Here is a 21,102-nt window from a genome sequence, read left to right as displayed (position 1 = left end):
GGAATTAGTTTTAAAAAATGAATTACCACAGCTGTGAGAGGGGGTTTCTATTACAGCTGCTGGAAGAGTGACAGTATATTTGGCATATTCTCCCATCTGACTGTCTTAATCCACTGCTCTCTATTTTTATTTTATTTTTTTCTTCTAGAAAGTCGTTCAAATGTAATAGTGGATTTTTTTCTTTTGGTGTTGGAGCAAATGGGTAAGTGAAAATAATATTTGTTGTGGTCTCCCATTCACTCCCATTCTCCGCTGTCGAAGTTTACCCTGCAAACGTTTACTTCCGCGTTCCAATTCCTGGAGTGTGAAAAAGGTCTATAATCAGGAAAAAGTGCTGCGAAATCCTGGAGGGACTGGTATGAAGTAATTTCCCCTTAAGTTCATGCGGGTGCCTTTGCAGAATAACCACAGGTGTAGTTCATCTCATAGTTCATAACGTTTGACACCCAGAAAATATCCAAATACTATTGTTCTATTTTTGAAAACTATATCAAATTTGTTTTTTTAATTTCATTAAAACCAAACAAACTTATTTTTTGTTAAATATTTTGCTTGAAAACAGTGCCTGTGCTAGCTTTCTTTAAAAGAAATTATACTTGATTTAATGTTGTGTTTATTTCATGCAGTGACATTCTTGTATATTTAAGTGTGGTTTAAGTCTCTAAATACTTTTTGGGGCCACTGTATAATATGTTTTTAATATTATAATAATATAATATAATACAATATGCCTCAGTATTATTTATTACATTTTATTATTATTAAATAAACCTTTTGTCATTGCATGTTTGGTCAGAAAATAAAGGAACATTTCTTTATGACTGATAAAATAAGCTCCATTTAAAAAGAAATACATTCGATTGGACAAACACTGTTCTTCTAATTTTCTCCCTCCATCAATCATTCTCTCAGACCTCATCAAGCAGCACATTAACCCATTAGCTTTTTTCCACATGCCAGTTGTGCTTGAGAGCGACCAATTTTTCATGAAGTGTAGCACTACAGCACACAGGGCGCTTCAAAGGCATCAGCTTTGATTAATGAACGGAATGGAATGATTATTAATATGTATTCCCTGGCTTCTGAGGATGCTTACCTTTACTTTAACTCTCTGAAGCTGTTTTTTAAGAAAATATATGGCAAAACACAGAATAACAAATATGAAGAGCAATTTATCACTCATTGCTGTTTTACTATTCCAATAAATATCATATGGCATAGCAATGTCATTCTGCAAACATTTAATGATATTTTTTGAAAGTTTATTTTGTTTCTCATTTTCCCCAAGGAAGCAATGACCAAATTTTTAGTTCTGGCTTTCAGTTTTTGTAAATCATAAAGAAAATGCTTCTGAAGTGCCAATATTCTCCCTGCCAACTAGGGCACCCAGAAAATGTGTAGACATGGGCCTCTCTTAAATGATGAATTGGGTAATTTAAATGCTCCTGAGGGCTTGATTACATCTCATGTTCAGTCCCCTGAAAATGGTACAGGCTGCATTATCTACCTTCCTGAGCAGCATCCTGTTTGTTTTATTGAACAGAATTTACATAAAAATGTGATCACATTTTGTTTGTTTGTTTGTTTGCTTTTTATAAACACAAACTTCATAACTGCAGGATGTGGTATGATTAGACTTTCCCGGCTGTGATGGATGAGACAGCATGATTTGGATCAGCACACATGGTGTAAACACTCCGTGCCACCTTGATTCATATGGTTGCAATCTTGCCGTCCAGATCCAAGGCAGGTAAGGACCATGGTCATAAGTTCAAATGCCCCAGATATTTTACATTTGTAGCGATTTCCTCTGCTGTTTTTTATTTTATTTTTATCTGTTATCTAAAGTTTAATGTACACTATCAGTCAAACGTTTGAACACACCTTCTCCAATATAGTAGTAATAATAGTAACATCATCAAAACTATGAAACAACAACAAATGGGAGTATGGTAATTATGTATTGACTAAAACATTGTTAAACAAATCAAACCCCATATTTTAAAAAAGGCTATCAAAGGCTATCTACTATTTTATCTTCTTAGCCTCGCTTTGCCTAGAATACACTTCTGCCCACTTTGAGCATTGTTTCAGCCAATTTCATCAGGTGCCACCTGAGATGCTTTTTAAACAGTATTGAAGGAGTTCAGTTGTTGGCTGCTTTTCCTTTACTGTCCACTCCAAATTGTCAATGGAAAAGTATTTTTTGTTTTTGTAAAGAAATTACTATGTAGGCATAAATTATGTTCATCTACAAAACCAGTTTCATGCACTTCATGGGATAGTTCACCCAAAAATGAAAATGTTCTTATCATTTACTCACCCTCATGCCATCCAAGGTGTGTATGACTTTATTTATTCAGCAGAACACAAACAAAGATTTATAGAAGAATATCTCAGCTCTGTAGGTCCTCACAATGCAAGTGAATGGTGATCAGAATTTTGTAGCTCCAAAGATCATGTTAAGGAAACATAAAATTAATCCATATGACTCCAGCGGTTAAATCCATATCTTCAGAAGCAATATAATAGGTGTGGGTGAGAAACAGAACAATATTTAAGTCCTTTTTTACTCTGGCACCACATGTGACGTTCAGATGTAAAAATGAAATTGGAGATTTAGAGTAAAAAAATGGACTTACAGTTTGGTCTGTTTCTCACCCACACCTGCTTCTGAAGATGTGGATTTAAACACTGGATTCTTATGGATTACTTCTGTTTTCTTTATGTGATTTCTGGTGCCACAAATGTCTGACACCATTCACTTGCATTGTGAGGACCTACAGAGCTGAAATATTCTTCTAAAAATCTTTGTTTGTGTTCTGCTGAAGAAAGAAAGTCATACAAATCTGGGAGGGCATGAGGGTTATTAAATGATGAGAGACATACTGTAAAATAAAGTGCAACCAAAATATGGCATCATAAAAATGTAAAAATGGCCCTGAAAATCAATTCCAGATGGCAAACATCACCCTTTAATAATAATTTAAAAAAAGTTAATTCATCATACTAAAAACCCATAGCTGCAATACCATTTCTGTTTACCTGTATGAAGCCATCAGATTTTAGCATTTGACTTTAGATGCAACTAGTTTTAATTACCAGCTGTCAATAGACCCCTGAAAAAGTCAAATAAACCCCAGGCAGGACTGCCAATTTGGCTTGTTCTATGAATAAGGTTTAGAGCAGCGTTTCTCAACTGGTGGGTCGCGACCCAAAAGTGGGTCACAGGTCTATTCGGACTGGGTTGCGGACAGCAGGGAAAGAACATGCCATTGTTCTCCCATTGAAAATTTTTCATTGGCCACCTAAGTGAAATTTCAGCACTTTATATACGCAAAAAGGCTTTTTTTTTTTTTTTTTGTTATTAACATTTTTTATTGATTCCAGGACAGACAAGTATAAATTTAACCACAAAATTATACATTAGGAATCAACTTAAAATCCTTTATAACCACCACCCACCCAACCCCTGCCCGCACAAATATAAAATAAGTAAATACCAACATATAAACAGACACACAAATAGTACATTAAAAAAAAAAGACAAAGTTCAACATATAGTGAAAGAAGAAGAAAAAATAAATAAATAAATAAATAAAATTGTCTCCCTCCACTGCACCCCGCTAGGACCTCTCCAAATGAGACAAATAACTGCCCCATTTTCTGCCATAACTCGACAGGTTACCCTGCCGTCTGGAAGTCATCTCCTCGAAAGCTGCCACTTTACCCAACTCTGTGCACCACTCACGAAATGAGGGTGCATCAGTTGACTTCCAACCCCTAAGGATTAGCTGTCTGCCAATCATCACTCTGGTTAGTACCCAGCTTTTCGTATATATATATCTCCTATATTCAGGACCCCTCCATCACCCAAAATACAAAGTCTGGGGCAAAATGAAAACTGAGTGTCCAGTACGTCACACACAAAACGCTGGATCCTCAACCAAAATTCCTGAATTTTAATACAACCCCAAAAAACATGGGTTATGTCCCTGTCTTCTGACTGGCATCGCCAGCAGGTGGGTGAGTCTTTAAGACCAATCCTGTACAATCTAGAGGGGGTCCAATAAAATCTATGTAAAATCTTAAATTGCATGAGGCGAACCCTTGCATCTCTAGATGCAGACTTTATGTTGTTTAGAATCCTTGCCCACACTCCCTCCTCCAATAACAAATTTAAATCTTCCTCCCATAATCTTTTGAGAGAATTTAAAGTTCCGTCCCACAGACTCTAAATTAACAGGGAATAATACACTGATGCCTCATGACCCTTTCCAAAAGCAGCAATCACCACTTCCAGAGTATCTGCTGCTCTAGGGGGGTGTATGCTACTCCCAAAAATAGAGCAGAGCAGGTGGCGCAGCTGTAAATACTTATAAAATTGAAATCTGGGAATCCCAAAATGTTGAATCAAATTTTCAAAAGATCTCAATACTCCACCCTCATACAGGTCACCAAGTGTATTAACCCCCCTCACAATCCAATCTGACCAACAGAAAGGGGATTTATTAATACATAGTTTAGGGTTCAGCCATATGCTCGAAGCTACGTTTAAATAAATATCAGAATTAAACACTCTGGACACTTTTGTCCATATCGAATGCAAATGCAAAATAACGGGGTGCAACTTAACCTCTCCAGGTAGTTTAATCGAAAGGCTTTGCAGTGGCGAGATAGGGGCAAGAACTTCCTTTTCAATACAAAACCAGGGAGGAGCTCTCTCAGGTGGAAGCGACCAATGAACCAAATGTCAAACACTGAATGCATAATAATAAAACAAAATCTTGGGTAGGCCTAATCCACCTTTGTCAATCGGCCTATGTAATTTACTGAAATTTAACCTGGGACGTTTACCATTCCAAATGAAGGACTTCGCGATACTATCAGATTGCTTGAAGTAAGAGAGGGGGACATCTACAGGGAGAGATTGTAGCAGGTAGTTACATTTTGGAATACAATTCATTTTAATAACATTAACCTTCCCAATCATCGATAAGTGTAACGAAGCCCACCTGTCCACATCGTTCGAAAACCTTTTTATAAAGGGATCAAAATTAACTCTGACTAAATCAGACAAATTTGCTGGGAATAAAATTCCCAAATACTTAATTCCCTGTTTGGGCCACTGGAAGGCACCCGGCTGGAAGGCCGTTACTGGACAGTACACAGTCAAAGTCAAAGCTTCGGATTTAGACCAATTGACTTTGTATCCTGAGAATTTGGAAAAGGAGTTAATAATTCTGTGGAGGCAAGGCATAGATCTAGTGGGGTCGGAGACGAATAATAAAATATAATCTGCATAAAGCAGAAGCTTATGCGCCACACCTCTCGCCATCACCCCTGGAAAATCATCCTCTTTTCTTATCGTGGCTGCTAATGGTTCCAGGGCAAGACAGAACAATAATGGGGAAAGAGGGCAACCCTGCCGGGTGCCCCTATCCAGAGTAAAATAATCTGAAATTAACCCATTTGTTTGTACCGCTGCTACAGGGTGTCTATAAAGTAACTTAATACAACCAATAAATGTACTCCTGAACCCATACATTTCCAAAATCTTAAAAAGATAATCCCATTCTACCATATCAAATGCCTTTTCGGCGTCAAGAGAGATGGCAGCAACCGGAGATTGATCATTCGCTACTGACCACATAATATTAATGAGCTGCCTGATGTTATCAGAAGAGCTGTGGCCCCGAATAAACCCCACCTGATCTATATGTATAAGTGATGTCATAACTTTACTTAATCGATTAGCCAGAATTTTGGACAAAATTTTTACATCTAACTGGATCAGGGAAATTGGGTGGTAACTTTTACACTCGGTTGGATCTTTGTCCTTTTTTAAAATCAGACTGATCCGGGCTTGTGTCATGGTTGGTGGAAGCTTTCCATTCTTTAATGATTCCGTATAAACTTCTAACAAAAGTGGAGCCAGTTCTGTAGCAAAAGATTTGAAAAACTCAGAGGAAAAGCCGTCAGGCCCCGGAGACTTGCCAGTAGGCAAGGCTTTAATTACCTCGTCAAGCTCCTCCAAGGTTATCTCAGAATCAAGAGAGTTTTTTTGCTCAGTTGTCAGTTTAGGGAGATCTAATGGTTCCACAAAGTTCCTAATATCTTCATCAGTGGATGAAGACGTGGAACCATAGAGATCAAGATAGAACTCTTTAAAGGCATTATTAATATCAATAGCCAAGGTAAATATTTCACCACAAGCAGATTTCACTGAGGGAATAATAGAAAGAGACTCTCTCTGCTTTATATATCTAGCCAAAAGCTTCCCTGCTTTGTCACCCGACTCAAAGTATGACTGTCTTGCCCTGAATAACCAAAACTCCACTTTCCGTGACAAAATAGTATTATATCTATATTTCAATCAGGTCAATTCTCTGAGGCCATCAGACGACATTCGGCACTTTTAATATTCCCTTCCAACTCCACAAGTTCTTGTTCTTTGGATTTTTTAATGAATGAGGCATACTGTATGATCCGACCCCTAAGTGCCTCCCAAGCCACGCTCACAGTGGATACAGAGGACCAGTTGGTCTACATATAAACACTGATTTCAGACTTTAACATTTGTTGGAAATCAGGATTTTGCAAAAGGGACACATTAAGGCGCCAACTATATGATTTATTTTTCTCTGTATATGGCAACACCTTTAAACTCACCGGGGCATGATCTGAGACTAAGATATTTCCAATTGAGAAATCAACAACAGATGAAATGAGGGATTTGCATATCAAAAAAAGATCTATTCTAGAATAAATCTTATGGACTGATGAAAAAAAATGTATAGTCCCTACCAGATGGGTTCAAAAGTCTCCAAATATCCGTAAGACCAAGATTTTTACACATCCTGTGAAGCGTCAATGTTGCTCTAGGGGGTTTACAGACTTTTGCGTCACTATAATCAAGGACTGAGTCCATCAAAAGATTAAAGTCTCCTCCCAATATTATATCATGAGGGGTGCCAGCGGCTTGCAACATCCCTTCAAGATCTATAAAAAAGCCTTGATCATCAGTGTTAGGTGCGTAAAGATTAGCCAAAATCAACCTTTGCCCTTGAATTTCAACTTACACAATATTTACTCTTCCTAATTTATCTTTAATCTGTTTGAGACATTTGAATTGTAGATGTTTATTTACCAATATAATGACTCCCTTGCTCTTACTTGAGCCAGCACTAAAAAAAACATGTCCACCCCATATCTTCCCAAATTTTTCAGCTTCCTGCGGGGAGAGATGTGTTTCTTGAAGAAACACTATATCATATTTCTTACATTTAAGAAAAGAAATAACCTTCCTTCTTTTTATGGGGTGCCCCAACCCATTTACATTCCATGTGGAGAGAGACAGTCCGCTCATGTTAACATTTGACATATTGATATAATAAAAACAACAAAAAAAACTGTGTCAAAAACAAAATTATACAGACCACATTCCCCATTAGTGAAACAATCAACCCCTGAACATCCCCCGAACAAAACAAACAGAAAAAAGAAAAACGTGCGCATTAACCCCGCGCACGAAAGCGCCAACCGGCGACAATCCCTCTAAACTCAAAAGGTCCATGAACGCCCACGAGTCCCCATGACAACTTTGCCATCGGATTGCTCAATTTTGCCTCACAAATTTGTGAGGCAAAATTACATAACAGAAAATACATTGTAAAATAAACCCAGTCAATAGGAAGAATGAACACAAAGGACATGTAGATTAATTCACAGAACTGTCTCAAAGGTGTGATCTTCCACAAAACAAATTCCAGCTGATATAAAACCGATCAGATTCCTCGGACAGACAAACTAATGTTCAGTGAGCTGGCTGTTATGAGTTCAACGGATGACGTAATCATTCCAATGTCTCCTAAAAAAAACTCGACAAAACAAACTACAGCCAGCAGGAGGAGAACGAAGAACGAACAGATTAATCCACAGCTGTTCCAAAGGAGTGTTATTCAATAGAACAAGCTCCAGCCGCTAGGCGGAGCCAACACAAATGGAAACAAACCAGCATCCCGGTTCCCTGGATGGTCGTGTCAATTCACTCGGAGGCCGCATAAACGTATATACCATGACTTACACAATTCGACAACTTTATAAAAGACATCCTTTGTGTGAGCATGTAGATATTTTGCGGTCATCCATAGTGTCCACTCTCAATCTGTCCAGGAACTTCGATGCAAAAATTTCTTTAAGGAAAAGTGTTATTCACAAAACAAGCTCCAGCCGCTCGGCGGAGCCAACGCAAAAAACCTAAAATGTCGCCCAGCTTCCTCAAGAGTAAGTACAGTGAGTCAGGCCCACTCACATGAGAAACATCCACTGGTTTACTCAGACATTAATTCAATAAAAGACATTGCCAGATTTGGACATGTGAATACTTTGCGACCGACCTTCGTTTCTATTCTCAGTTTTGCTGGAAACATTAGAGCGAAGATCTTTTTCTGATGTAAGAGTTTCTTACATTCCTTGAACCGATCGCGTTTCTCTCTTGTCGAACTCGCAAAGTCCGGGAACAAGAAAATATTATGGTTCTTCCAAGAAAGCTTCCCTTTGCTCCTCGCCTGGCGCAACACAAGATCTTTATTGGATGATCTCAGAAATCTGGCCAGAATCGATCGGGGCCTATCTCCCTCAGCAGATCTGTGAGCTGGGACTCTGTGAGCTCGCTCGATTTCCAACTTGTGGCCTGTTATGTCGAGCAGACTCGGGAAAAACTTGTCTAGGAATTTCACCATATCTTTGCCCTCCTCATGCTCAGGAATTCCAACAATTCTAATATTATTCCTGCGGCTTCTATTCTCAAGCTCTTCAAGCTTTTCAAGGAGATGTTCCAAATCAACTTTGGTCGCGGGCGGATTAGCGGTTAATTCCCTCTCCGAAGATTCCAGAAAATTGATTCGTTTTTCAACATCAGTCACTCTTGTAGCTAACTCAGAGAATTTCATTTCCATCGCCGTAATCGATCGACGTATTACAGCGAGATCCTCCAAGTCAGCAAGAATCTTCGTCAACATCACCGACATGTTGGACAACTGACGCTGGATTTCTTCACCCACCGCGCCATCCAAATCGAGTTCCCAGTCTATAGGCCTGTCGGGGCTTTCATCCTGAACACGTAAGTGTCTTTTAATATCTCCAGAGCCTGAGGATTTTGACTTCTTTGCCATGTTTTGCAACAAAGGTCAAATGTGTAACTGGGTGTATCAAAATTCACCAGATTATAATATGAAAATAATCGAAAATTCTGCAAAGTGCGCAGAGCTCGTCACTCACACGTCTGCTCCTTGCATGGCGTCACGTGACCCCCCCCAAAAGGCTTGTTTTTGAATTCTATGCCCATTTGAATTCTAGTGAGAATTTTTCTAGTTTAAATCACTGTGGAGGAAGTCAAACCTCTCAAACAGGCAGCCCTGACATTATACACAGCAGTGAGGTGGAACATAGCAACTCTGTGCTATGTGCCAAAATAAAGTTGTTTTTAAAATTATATCATTAACCACGATTTTACAGTAGTAACCGTAAATGTGATGTTTTGACAAATGTTATAGTTTCATATTAAACACTCTATTAGGTAGAATCTATACTATGTTTCATAAACACTATAATTTATTATTATTATTATTAGCATTATTATTATTAGAAAGACTAGCTAGATTGTCCTAGCCATGGTAATGAGGGGCCATCATGGTCTTATGCCTGTACTTATATGTCATTACACTGTAAATATAAGGCCAAATACATAAAGGGCTTTACAGTCTGGACCTCCAAGACTTGTGGACAAATTATGAATCAAGTTTTCCTCCTTTGTAATATATGTTTTGTTAGAATGATGTTTGATATTAGGAAATAAACTGGATAATAAATATATTGGGCTTATATAAATAAATATGCTCATCTACTTTTAAAAAGGGGGAAGAGAACTTCTTTTTGTTGTTGACATCAACAACAACAAAAAAAAATAATGTCACTTGATAAATGCATTTATACCTGAAAACCATGAACAAAACTATGCAAGATAAAAGAAAATGCTATCCAGGATACATTAATTACAGGTTATGTTTTTTACTATGGTGGGTCGCCACTTGATGTCCAGTGTAAAACCTGGGTCCTGAAGCAAAACCAGTTGAGAACCACTGGTTTAGAGGAATGACATTCGCTTCCTTCTAACATTGACAAGAGCTCCATCTCGCCTTATGTTAGAGCTCCAGATCCATTCCTGAGCTATTAAAAGAAAGTAATTTTTCCTCTGCATTAGAGATTGACAATGCAGTCCTGTGAGCAGTTATTGAGACTTGCTCCATTGTGAGAAGCTGAACTGACAATTTTGTATCTTTCGGTGGAGCTTGTCTTGTCGCTGTAATTGCTAACTGATACTTCTGTTTTTCGAGATTACCTAGTTCACAGTTCACTATTGTATAATATCTGATGATTAAAGCTGGTCTTAATGTGAAAATTGTGTGATCGCTGGTTCCAGTCAGTAGCATCATATACATTTAGATGGACCTTAAAGGAATAGTTCCCCCAAAAATATAATTTCTTTCATCATTTACTTACCCTCATGCAATCCCAGATGTGTTTGACTTTCTTTCTTCTGCTGAACACAAATGAAGATTTTTAGAAAATATCTAATTTGCACTGAATGGTGACCAGAACTTTGAAGCTCAAAAAAGCACATAAAGAAGCATAAACGTAAACCATAAGACTCCAGTGGTTTAATCCATGTCTCTTGAAGAGATATGATATGTGTGTGTGTGCGTGAGCGAGTGAGAGAAACAGATCAATATTTAAGTCCTTTTTTACTAGAAATGTCCACTTCCACTTCAACATTCTTCTTTTGTTTTTGGCGATTCACATTCTTCGTGCATATCACCACCTAATGGCTGGGAGGAGAACTGATAGTAAAAATGGACATAATGATCTGTTTCTAACCTACACCTATAATATCGCTTCTGAAGACATAGATTTAACCACTGGAGTTTTATGGACAACTTTTATGCTGACTTTATGTGCTTTTTTGAGCTCAAGAGTTCTGGCCATCATTCACTTGCATTGTGAGTATCTACAGGGCAGAAATATTCTTCTAAAAATCTTCAGTTTGATCAGTCAGGTCAATGTAGTCCAGCCTGACCTGAAGAAGTTTCCGGCTTTTGGAAGAGCCCAAGTCCTCACAGTCACTCTGAAGCCTGGTCAGGTATATTATGTCATCCTTAATGCTAAATGGGAGTAGTTGGTCACTGCTGAGATGTTTTGCAGTGAGTTCCAATCCTATGGTAACAGGAACTTCCCTGATTTTCTTATCTGGTAGATCTCCCTTTAGGATTATGGGTAGATTAGTTCTTCACTGGGAATTTGGCTGTTAAAGGAATGTTCCAGTTTCAATACAAGTTAAGTTCAGCATAATGTTGATTACTGCAAAAAACAAAAAAATTCAAATGGGCCCTTCTTTTATTTAAAAAACAAACAAAAATTGCACTTACAGTAAGGCAGGTACAATAGAAGTGAATGGGGCCAATTCATAAAAGTTAAAATACACTGTTTCAAAAGTATAGCAATAAGACATAAACATTATACTTTATGTTAACATGATTAAAGTGTGTCAGAATAAAGGATTTTGGTATCAGTAGAGTAATCAGTGTTATGGCATTTACCAGATTACAGGATTTTCTGGCATTACGTCATTATAACTACTATGTGAAGTTTTATGAAGTTGAAATCACAATGACCTATGGCTTCTTCAGAAGCATACACTATACCATCACTTAACAACCTCTGAACACCTGGTAGATCCATCTTGAAAGGTTTATAAAGTACAGTTAAAAATAATTTTCTCTGTGAAGAAAATGAATAGGATTTCTACTTCATGTACACTACCATTACTCTTTATTATGTCTTTAGTGGTGTTCGATAAGCCAAAACTCACTTTTATGCTCATATTTAGGGTTAGGGCTTATCTAGGGACAAAAATGGCATAACATCCTAGCAACTGCATAGCAGCATGCTAAAAAGCATGCTAAGAACCACAAAGCAACATCCTGGGGAAGCACCACTCAAGTTTTAATCTTTTTCACTTATTTTCTTTTTCCAAGTGAAGGAGGACTGGTTGTTTGAATCTCAGATATTACAAAGGAAATCCAATTTATAATTGCACACTTACTTAGAGCTTTGTGCATAAATTACCCTGGAGTGATGTCATTGAGCATATTTTTCTGAAGCATTTACAATAACATTCCCCTAGTGTCTTTCTGGGTGCTATATTACAACAATAGGTCTCTATGTGTTCAGTGTAATCGAGGTGTAGATAAATCAGACAACAGTAATGTGTGTGTGTTTTGTAGCACACCCCCCTCCTTCAGATTCCAGCAGCATGTGTGAAACCTCTCTGCTCGAGCTCTTTGAGAGGCGAGACGGTGGCAAGGCAATTAGCGGCGGTCCAACACAGCGAGCGTACTCTCTGGGAGCACTCACAACTTTTCACAGCATACTAATGAAGACGAGAGACACAAACTTCCATTCTCTGAGAGAGCTAACACTGCTTCACTGCTTCTTGCTGCAAATGCATAAAAAAAAATTCCCCAAAAGAACTTTCGTATTTGCACTGTACCTTGTATAGGGATAGTTCTCCCAAAAATGACAATTCTGTTATCATTGAAAAGTCATATGGCTTTTGAACAACATGAGGGTGATTTTTATTTTGGGGGGAAATATACTTTAAGGTTTTTGAATGTTTGTGGTGAAATGTTTTTTTTTAAATACCTTCTCTAAATCTAGTTTAGATTTTAGATTTAGAAACCTCTCCTCTAAAAATACATTCTTCAACTTTCAGTAAATAAGGGCAGAAAAAGTATAGTGTTTAAGTTGTTCATAAGTTAAGGTTTTAGTTCTGTCACTGTGTAGTGAAATGCTGGATCAGTGCGGCTTTGATGTTGTCATGACACTTATGACTTATGAGTCTTATTTCAGTGGGTTCCACATACACACAAGAATCAACTCGTAGCCAGTGTGCAGTTTACAGGCATGTATTAGAACTGTTTTAAATAAATATTCTGGGTTCAATACAAAGTCAAGCTTGTGGCAGCGGGGGTGTGGTTGAGCGCCTATCTGGAGAGAGAGAAAGTGGTAAGGGCACATACACCTGAGCTAAATTATGTCTAACACCTGTCTCTAATTCCAGTGAGCTTGGGGAGAGTGGCATATAAACAGCCACGCCACCGCCAGAAGGGAGAGAGAGTCTGGCACCTGAGTCTCATGGTGAAGCTACTGAGTTTGTGATGCTAAAGAGTTGTGATAAAGACTTTGTGATGATTAAGAGGCAATGACTAAGAGCCTGTGACGCTAAAGAGTTTGTGAAGCTGAGGAAGTTACTGTGCCAGTTGTGACTGTGTTACCCCTAAGTTTGTGATTAAAAGCTCACCTGAGACCTGAAACTTCCTGTCCCAGTGACCTCCTTCCCTCATACCGTGTGATTCCCTCACACTGGTGCTGAAACCCGGGAATCGAATTACGTCCCATGGAGTCCTCCCAGGTGGCCGAGATGCTCCAGTCCCTTGCCAGCCTGCATCAGTCCAACCAGCAATCCCTGCTTGAGCTACACCAAGACCAGGAACGGCGGCTAATCTCCTGGCCTATGACGACCTAAAAAAGATTATACTGCAGCGGGTGGGTCATAGCCCAGAACAGTATCGCCAACTGTTCCGGACCTTGAAGCTGGGGAAAACCGACCCCCCCCCCCCCTTTGCCTTTTCCCAATGGCTCCGAGACGCGTGCCAGAAATGGCTACTGGCAGGGAATCGTGACGTCGGGGGAGTGATTGACCAGGTGGTACTGGAAGAGCTGATTCATCGACTGCTGCAGGGGACAGCGGAGTGGGTCCAGTGCCACCGCCCAGCGTCGCTGGAGGAAGCCGTCCAGCTTGCGGAGGACCACTTGGTGGCGTACCCAAGGGTGGAAGAGCCCTCCTCTCACTCTCCCTTCTGGCAGTGGCGTGGCTGTTTATATGCCACTCTCCCCAAGCTCACTGGAATTAGAGACAGGTGTTAGACATAATTTAGCTCAGGTGTAAGCGCCCTTACCGTTTTCTCTCTCTCCGGACGGGCGCTCAACCACACCCCCGCTGCCACAAAGCTCAATCAACAACATTTGTGGCATAATGTTAATTACCAGCAAAAAAATTTAATCATACCTCCTTTAAAATAAAAAAGCAAACATTTACATCACAGTGAGGCATTTACAATGGAAGTGAATGGGGCAAATTTTTGGAGGGTTTAAAGGTAGAAATGTGAAGCTTATTCTTTTATAAAAGCATTTTAATTATTCTGTTAAAACTTGTGTATTATTTGAGTAGTAAAGTTGTTTAAACTGACATCTACACTCCTCGTCTTAGGGTTTTAGTGTTTACAGCATTATGTCGTCATGGCAACGAAGTTGTAAAACTGGATATAAGTTCACACAGAAAAGGCTAGTAAGCTATTTTATCACACTAAAATCATGTTAACATACATATTGTTTATGTTTTGTGGCTATACTTTTGAAACAGAGAGTATTTTAAGATTTTAGGATTGGCGCCATTCACTTCCATTGAAAGTGCCTCACTGTAACCCAGATTTTTGCTTTTTGCTTTTTTTTTTTTTTTTTTTCTAAGAAAATGAGGGATGAGTTGAAATTAATTTAAAATTAATCAACATTATGCCACAAATGCTGACAATTGAGCTTAACTTGTATCGAACTGGGTATATTCCTTTAATATACAGCATACTAGAAAGAAGGCCAATCACAATTCAGTGTGCAAGTATTTAATCACTGTTTGTTACATTTTGAGTGCTGATCATTCTATCAAGGCAAGTCACTTGGAGAATCTTACATTTTATAAAGTGTAAAAGCCTAAAATGGATAGCACTGAAAAGACTGAAATTATCTTCAAACAAAATTTGATACGAGTCTGTACGTTAAGTGGTTCACACTGAATGAATTGCAGAAGTTTAATAGTTAAGGTAAGAGGTTTAGAGCAAACCCGAACCACAATGTTTGAGAAATATCAATACAGTGCTGCCTTGCAAGACTGTAATTATGTTTCTATGCCAAGATCACGTTTGTTTCATGAACACAAACTCACATGACCTTTGTTTTGATGGATCTTGACATTTCACTCAGTGTTTGTTTCACTCTTTTGTTATTAACAGAGAGCTTAGATTAAAACACTGTGTGTGAAAATCGATAGACCTCATGTAGCCTTATAAATATTGCCAGGATATAGATTTTTTTTTTCGTGACCCAAATAATGTGAAAAGGCACGGAACAAAGCTGCCACCTGGTGGTAAATATTATTTTAACATACACTCTCAAAATGTTTTCATTGTTCAGAGAGCATCACTATCTGCACTTAATTGCAGTTACACCTAGGAGAGAATTCTGAGATTTTATGTTCTGTGAGGATCTTCTGGAGTTTTAACTGACTACTTTTGCCTGTCATCAGGTTCTGTTTGTTCCCAGACACTGGTGGCACTATGTGGAGTCTGTGGACCCTGTAACCATCAGTGTTATCTCCAAGATTGAGATGGTAAGACACATCTCTGTTTTGTTTAAGTACTTGCAAGGCAGCACTGTACTAATATATTTCTCAATCATTCTGGTTAGTTTGTTCTAAAAAAAAAAAAAAAAAAAAAAAAAAAACCCTCACCTAAGTATTAAACTTGTGCAATTAAGCCCAAACCTATTTATGTTTTAGTAAAAAGTTTACTTTTTAAGAAACGTAAGATTAAAGTTTGAAAAATCTCCCATTGACTTACATTGACAGAATACAGAATGATGTTATCGTAATATTTGAACACTGCACATCTCTATCCCTCTCCCTTTCTCCATCTAGAATTTTTACTGTATTAACTGATTTTACATGAAACTTTAATACTATTCTTTTGTCTCCTTGCAAGCATTGGTATTTCCTTCAGGAAATGTAAATCTAGTTTCTGCTGTGATATTATTGCTTCCTCTTTCAGCATCAGATGAAGTATCATTGTGATGTATGTGTGTTCTCAAGATGACAGAAGAGATGCTAAAGTCACCAGACGCTGTTTCCACTAGGCATATAAATGCATCTTGCATAATCACGCAGCTATCCAGTATGCCCAGTGCATCATATGAGCTATCATAGATGAGAAAAGAGATGCTAAAGTCTCCAGGCTCTCTTTCCACTAGGCTTAAAAATGCATAATCACATACCCATCTGATATGCCTAAACCACAGTTCTCCCATGATGCATCGCAAACCCAGTTGCTGGGTTGCTCAAATCTGTATGGTTTGAGCAGTAGTATAAGAATTTGACTTCAATCACATTCTCGGGTAGATATTACATATCAAATCAATCAAATCACTTTATTGTCACTCAACCATATACACAAGTGCAACAGTGGGTGAAAGTCTTGGGAGCAGTTCCGAGAAACATAGCAGTCATGACAGTGATGAGACATACACCAATTTACAATAAACATCAGATTTACACAACACAATTTACATATCTAATATACACATAATTACACACAACACAATATACAAATAATAATGTACAAACTACAGTATACAATACACACACTATAGAATACACATACACACAATATAGAATACACAGTATACAATAAAAAATAGTATATATAAAATATACAGTAGGTTGTATTGTGCTGTATTGACATTCAGGCTGTCAGTTGATAGTCAGTTGCCAGTGTGTTGTTAAGAGAGAATATAATTTAAGACAGTCCAGTGTGAGATTAATAAAGTGCAGTGCTGATGTATATTGATTGTGAGGGATCAAGTGTTCAAAAGTCTGATTGCTTGGGGGAAGAAGCTGTCATGGAGTCAGCTGGTGCGGGTCCTGATGCTGCGATACCGCCTGCCTGATGGTAGCAGTGAGAGCAGCCCATGGCTCGGGTGGCTGGAGTCTCTGATGATCCTCCGAGCTTTTTTCACACACCGCCTGGTATGTATGTCCTGGAGGGAGAGAAGCTCACCTCCGATGATGTGTCTGGCAGTTCGCACCACCCTTTGCAGGGCTTTGTGGTTGAGGGCAGTGCTGTTGCCATAACCAGGCAGTGATGCAGCCAGTCAGGATGCTCTCTACAGTGCTGGTGTAGAACCGTGTGAGGATGTGGTGGTTCATTCCAAACTTCCTCAGTCGTCTCAGGAAGAAGAGGCGCTGGTGAGCCTTCTTCACAACGGCCTCAGTGTGGACGGACCATGTGAGTTCCTCTGTGATGTGGACACCGAGGAACTTGAAGCTGCTGACTCTCTCCATTGATGGTGATGGGGCTGTGTTCTCTGTCTTTTCTCCTGAAGCCCACCACAAGCTCCTTGGTCTTACTGACGTTGAGGGAGATGTTGTGGTCCTGACACCAGCATGTCGGAGTGTGCATCTCCTCTCTGTAGGCTGTTTCATCATTGTCTGATCAGACCTACTACCGTTGTATCATCAGCAAACTTAATGATGGCATTGGAGCTGTGTGTTGCCACACAGTCATGTGTGTACAGGGAATACAGTAGTGGGCTGACAACTCCAGTTTTGAGGGTCAGTGATGAGGTGATGTTGCTGCCCATTCTAACCACCTGGTGTCTACCTGACAGGAAGTCCAGGATCCAGCTGCACAGCGAGCTGTTTAAGCCCAGAGCCCGGAGTTTCACATCAAGCTTGGAGGGCACTATGGTGTTGAATGCTGAACTGTAGTCTACAAACAGCATTCTCACAAATGTGTTCCTTTTTTCCAGGTGGGAGAGAGCAGTGTGTAGTGTAGATGTAATGGCATCATCAGTGGAGCGGTTGCTGCGGTATGCAATGTGGAGTCCAGTGAGGCAGGCGGCACAGAGCATATGTAATCTCTGATTAGTCTCTCAAAGCATTTGCTGATGATGGGGGTCAGAGCAACAGGACGGCAGTCATTCAAGTGATTTTGGATTGCTTTGGTACAGGCACAATGGTGGACATTTTAAAGCATGTGGGGACCACAGACAATGAGAGGGAAAGGTTGAAAATGTCCATAAAAACACCAGCCAGTTGGTTTGCGCACACTCTGATGTCGCGGCCCGGAATGCTGTCTGGACCCGTGGCTTTACGGATATTCACCCGTCAGAAGGATCGAGTTACATCCGCTACAGAGACAAAGAGTGAACTAACCTCTGTAGCTTCGGCCGCGAGAGCTCTCTCCGTGAGGGCAGTGTTATTTCCCTCAAAACGAGCATAAAAAGTATTAAGTTCATCCAGGAGAGAGGCAGCAGTGTTCAAGGCGGAGTTTTCATTCCCTTTGAAGTCCGTGATGATATTAATTCCCTGCCACATGCTTCTAGAGTCGGTGGTGTTAAACTGTCCTTCAATCTTATCCCTGTACTGGCGTTAGCTGCTCTGATAGTTTTACAGAGTGCATAACTGGCTTGTTTATGCTCCTCCGCATTCTCGGAATTAAAAGCGCAGGTCCGCGCATTAAGTGCCATACAAACATCGCTATTAATCCACGGTTTTTAGTTCGGGTACATCTGTATAGTTCTGGTCGGTACTACGTCATCTATGCACTTCCTGATGAAACACGTTACGCTATCAGTGTAGACCTCGATGTCGTCATCAGAGGTGGACCGGAACATCTCCCAGTCCGCGTGATCAAAACAGTCTGGTAGCATAGAATCTGATTGGTCCGACCAGCACTGTAAGCGGGCAGAAGCAGAACAGAAGAGTGGTCCGATTTGCTAAATGGTGGGCGGGGTAGGTATTTGTAGCCATCCCGGAAGGGAAAGTAGCAATGGTCCAAAACCTGGTTCCCTCGTGTGTTGAAGCTGATGTGTTGGTAGTATTTAGATGCTATTGACTTGAGGTTGGCTTTGTTAAAGTCCCCGGTCACAGTGAACGCAGCCTCAGGGTGTGCGGTTTCCTGCTCACTTATACTCCCACACAGTTCCTTGAGTGCCCGGTCTGTGGCGGCTTGTGGCGGGATATGACCGCTGTGAATTCTCTCAGTAGCCAGAATGGTTGACACAGAAGCATGAGAAATTCCAGATCAGGAGAGCAGAAAGACTTGATAGAATGTACATTCCTCTGATTACACCAGGATTTGTTGATCATAAAATATACAAATCCTGGTGTGATCAGAGGTGCATATGCAAGCAAGTGATGTGGTTACTTAATCTTTCATGCTGAGTGTTTCTCCTCTAGAAGTGTTCTACAACTTTTATTTAGATAATAAAAGTTTTACACGCTCCTAGCAAACTTTGATTTTGTATTTCCCATTTTGCCATAGGATATGGACGATGAGGCCAGAGTAGGAGAAGCTCTTACCAAGACCATTGTGTGTGCCCTGAAAAGCGCACCTAGCTTAGACAATGACGACCATTGGCTCAGTCCTACTGAGGTACCCATATTCAATCTTGCACATATGGGCACACTGCATAAGGCATAGTAGCATAACTGCACAGTACAATGTGTCATCCTAATTGTTGTGTATTTTAGGATGCAGTCTCTTGAAAACTTAAAAACTTGCAGTATTTTAAATTGGATGTAAAGGCCTGGATGGATAAAAAGAAAGACAGTACTGAAGGCTCATCCTTGCTTTCAGACCAACCTAGGGCAGGGTCTGGAAAACTTGACTCCAGTGGACAGTTAAAGTCTTCAATATCTGACCGGTCCCCTTCCTTTGTGGTTACCTTTGGCCCTCATCTTACTCCTGTCATTTGTGTGGTACATTTGGGTCACAAACCCAGATGCACCTGCCTACAGGACACATCTTGTTGTAGGCATAATGATTTCTCAATGTGCCAAAGAAAGAAGAAAGCCTTTATTATTGTCACACATTATACATTTTAATATATACAGTGACATTTCTTTGTTTTCACATATCCCAGCTAAGCTGGGGTCAGAGTGCAGGGTCAGCCATGATACAGCGCCCCTGGAGCAGATAGGGTCAAGGGCCTTGCTCAAGGGCCCAACAGTGGCATGGGCTTGAACCCCTGACCTTCTGGTCAGTAACCCAGAGCCTTTAACTGCTGAGCCACCACTGCCCCGTAGACCACAATCCCAAGATAAAGCTGATAAAGATGAACCTAGAGGTGAAAATGAACGTTGTCAAAGCTCAAGTCAGCATGCACATCAGGAAACAGGAAGTGCAGAGATATCAGATGGACCAGGATGAGGTGCTGGTGTGCACATATCCACCAATGACCTGCTAGAGTGCCTGGAACACCCTGATGTCATCACCCTGATTACAAGATTAATCATGTGCCGACAAAGAGAACTTTACTCTTGAAGTGCATTGTGTTTTGATGAACATTATTTGTATATATACTGTATATAAAAGATCAAAAGTTGCTTATCCCTTGAGTCCATCTTTCTGTACAATCTACTGTCATCAAGTGTCATTTGTCAGCAAGGTTTAATACTCATTGTGGTGATGGGGGTGTGGTCGTGTGTCTATCTGTGAGAGAGAGGGAGTGGTGTGGCTCGTCAAGCTGGTTGACATGATCTCTAACAGCTGTTTCTCATTACAGTGATAGTGGAGAGACGCCTTAAAACAGCTGAACACGCCAGAAGAGAGAGAGAGAGAACGAGTGTGCAGCGTTACCAACTGTTGATTGCGTGTTGAAGCTATTTGAGTGTTTGTGAAGAAATTTGTTTATTTTTAAGTGTGAATTATTAAATTGAATGAAAAACCTGCAAAGAGGGCATTTGCTGCACAGAAAGACCAGACAAATCAAAGCCCTACCAAAAGTGTGTCACTGCTCCCCGTCTCCTCCTTTTCCATACCCGAACCTGGAGATCTGTTACACTCATATTTTCCAGATTGATCAAAAGTTACTGACAAAAATGCAAAGTGGCATTAGATGTGTTCGCATTCTTTTGCAGCATGTATTTAAAGGTAACTTGGTAAACTCTGTAATTTGTTATGTTGCACTGTCCGATATGGCAGTTATTTTGGACTTATACCCAGCAACATGGGATGAAGCATCATGTAAAAAGTGTCCAATAATGGGGGGTTACCAACATTGATAGGGAGGTTACCGAGATAAAGCGAATAATATTTGGCTGGTCATGTGATCAGCCCAGCTCCATGGAAAATACATCAGATATTATTACGC

At 39.9% G+C, this 21,102-nt stretch overlaps 1 protein-coding gene across 1 annotated transcript in view; it reads left to right on the top strand.

The window, feature by feature from the left end:
- Nucleotides 1-20,653, top strand: part of LOC127448527 (HSPB1-associated protein 1 homolog) — a 34,753-nt gene extending 14,100 nt beyond the window's left edge. Inside the window, exons 2-6 of the mRNA XM_051711149.1 lie at nucleotides 1,620-1,750; nucleotides 3,684-3,816; nucleotides 15,479-15,562; nucleotides 19,272-19,382; nucleotides 20,515-20,653. Of these exons, the coding sequence (XP_051567109.1) occupies nucleotides 1,665-1,750; nucleotides 3,684-3,816; nucleotides 15,479-15,562; nucleotides 19,272-19,382; nucleotides 20,515-20,517 (417 nt within the window). The 5' untranslated portion in view covers nucleotides 1,620-1,664 and the 3' untranslated portion in view covers nucleotides 20,518-20,653. The remainder of the gene's footprint in view (nucleotides 1-1,619; nucleotides 1,751-3,683; nucleotides 3,817-15,478; nucleotides 15,563-19,271; nucleotides 19,383-20,514) is intronic.
- The last annotated feature ends 449 nt before the right edge of the window (nucleotides 20,654-21,102 follow it).

Source organism: Myxocyprinus asiaticus, chromosome 11 (assembly GCF_019703515.2).
Source record: "Myxocyprinus asiaticus isolate MX2 ecotype Aquarium Trade chromosome 11, UBuf_Myxa_2, whole genome shotgun sequence".
Classification (NCBI taxonomy): domain Eukaryota; kingdom Metazoa; phylum Chordata; class Actinopteri; order Cypriniformes; family Catostomidae; genus Myxocyprinus; species Myxocyprinus asiaticus.
The sequence above is the reverse complement of the archived record's forward strand: the minus strand, read 5'-3'. Positions and strand labels throughout refer to the sequence as shown.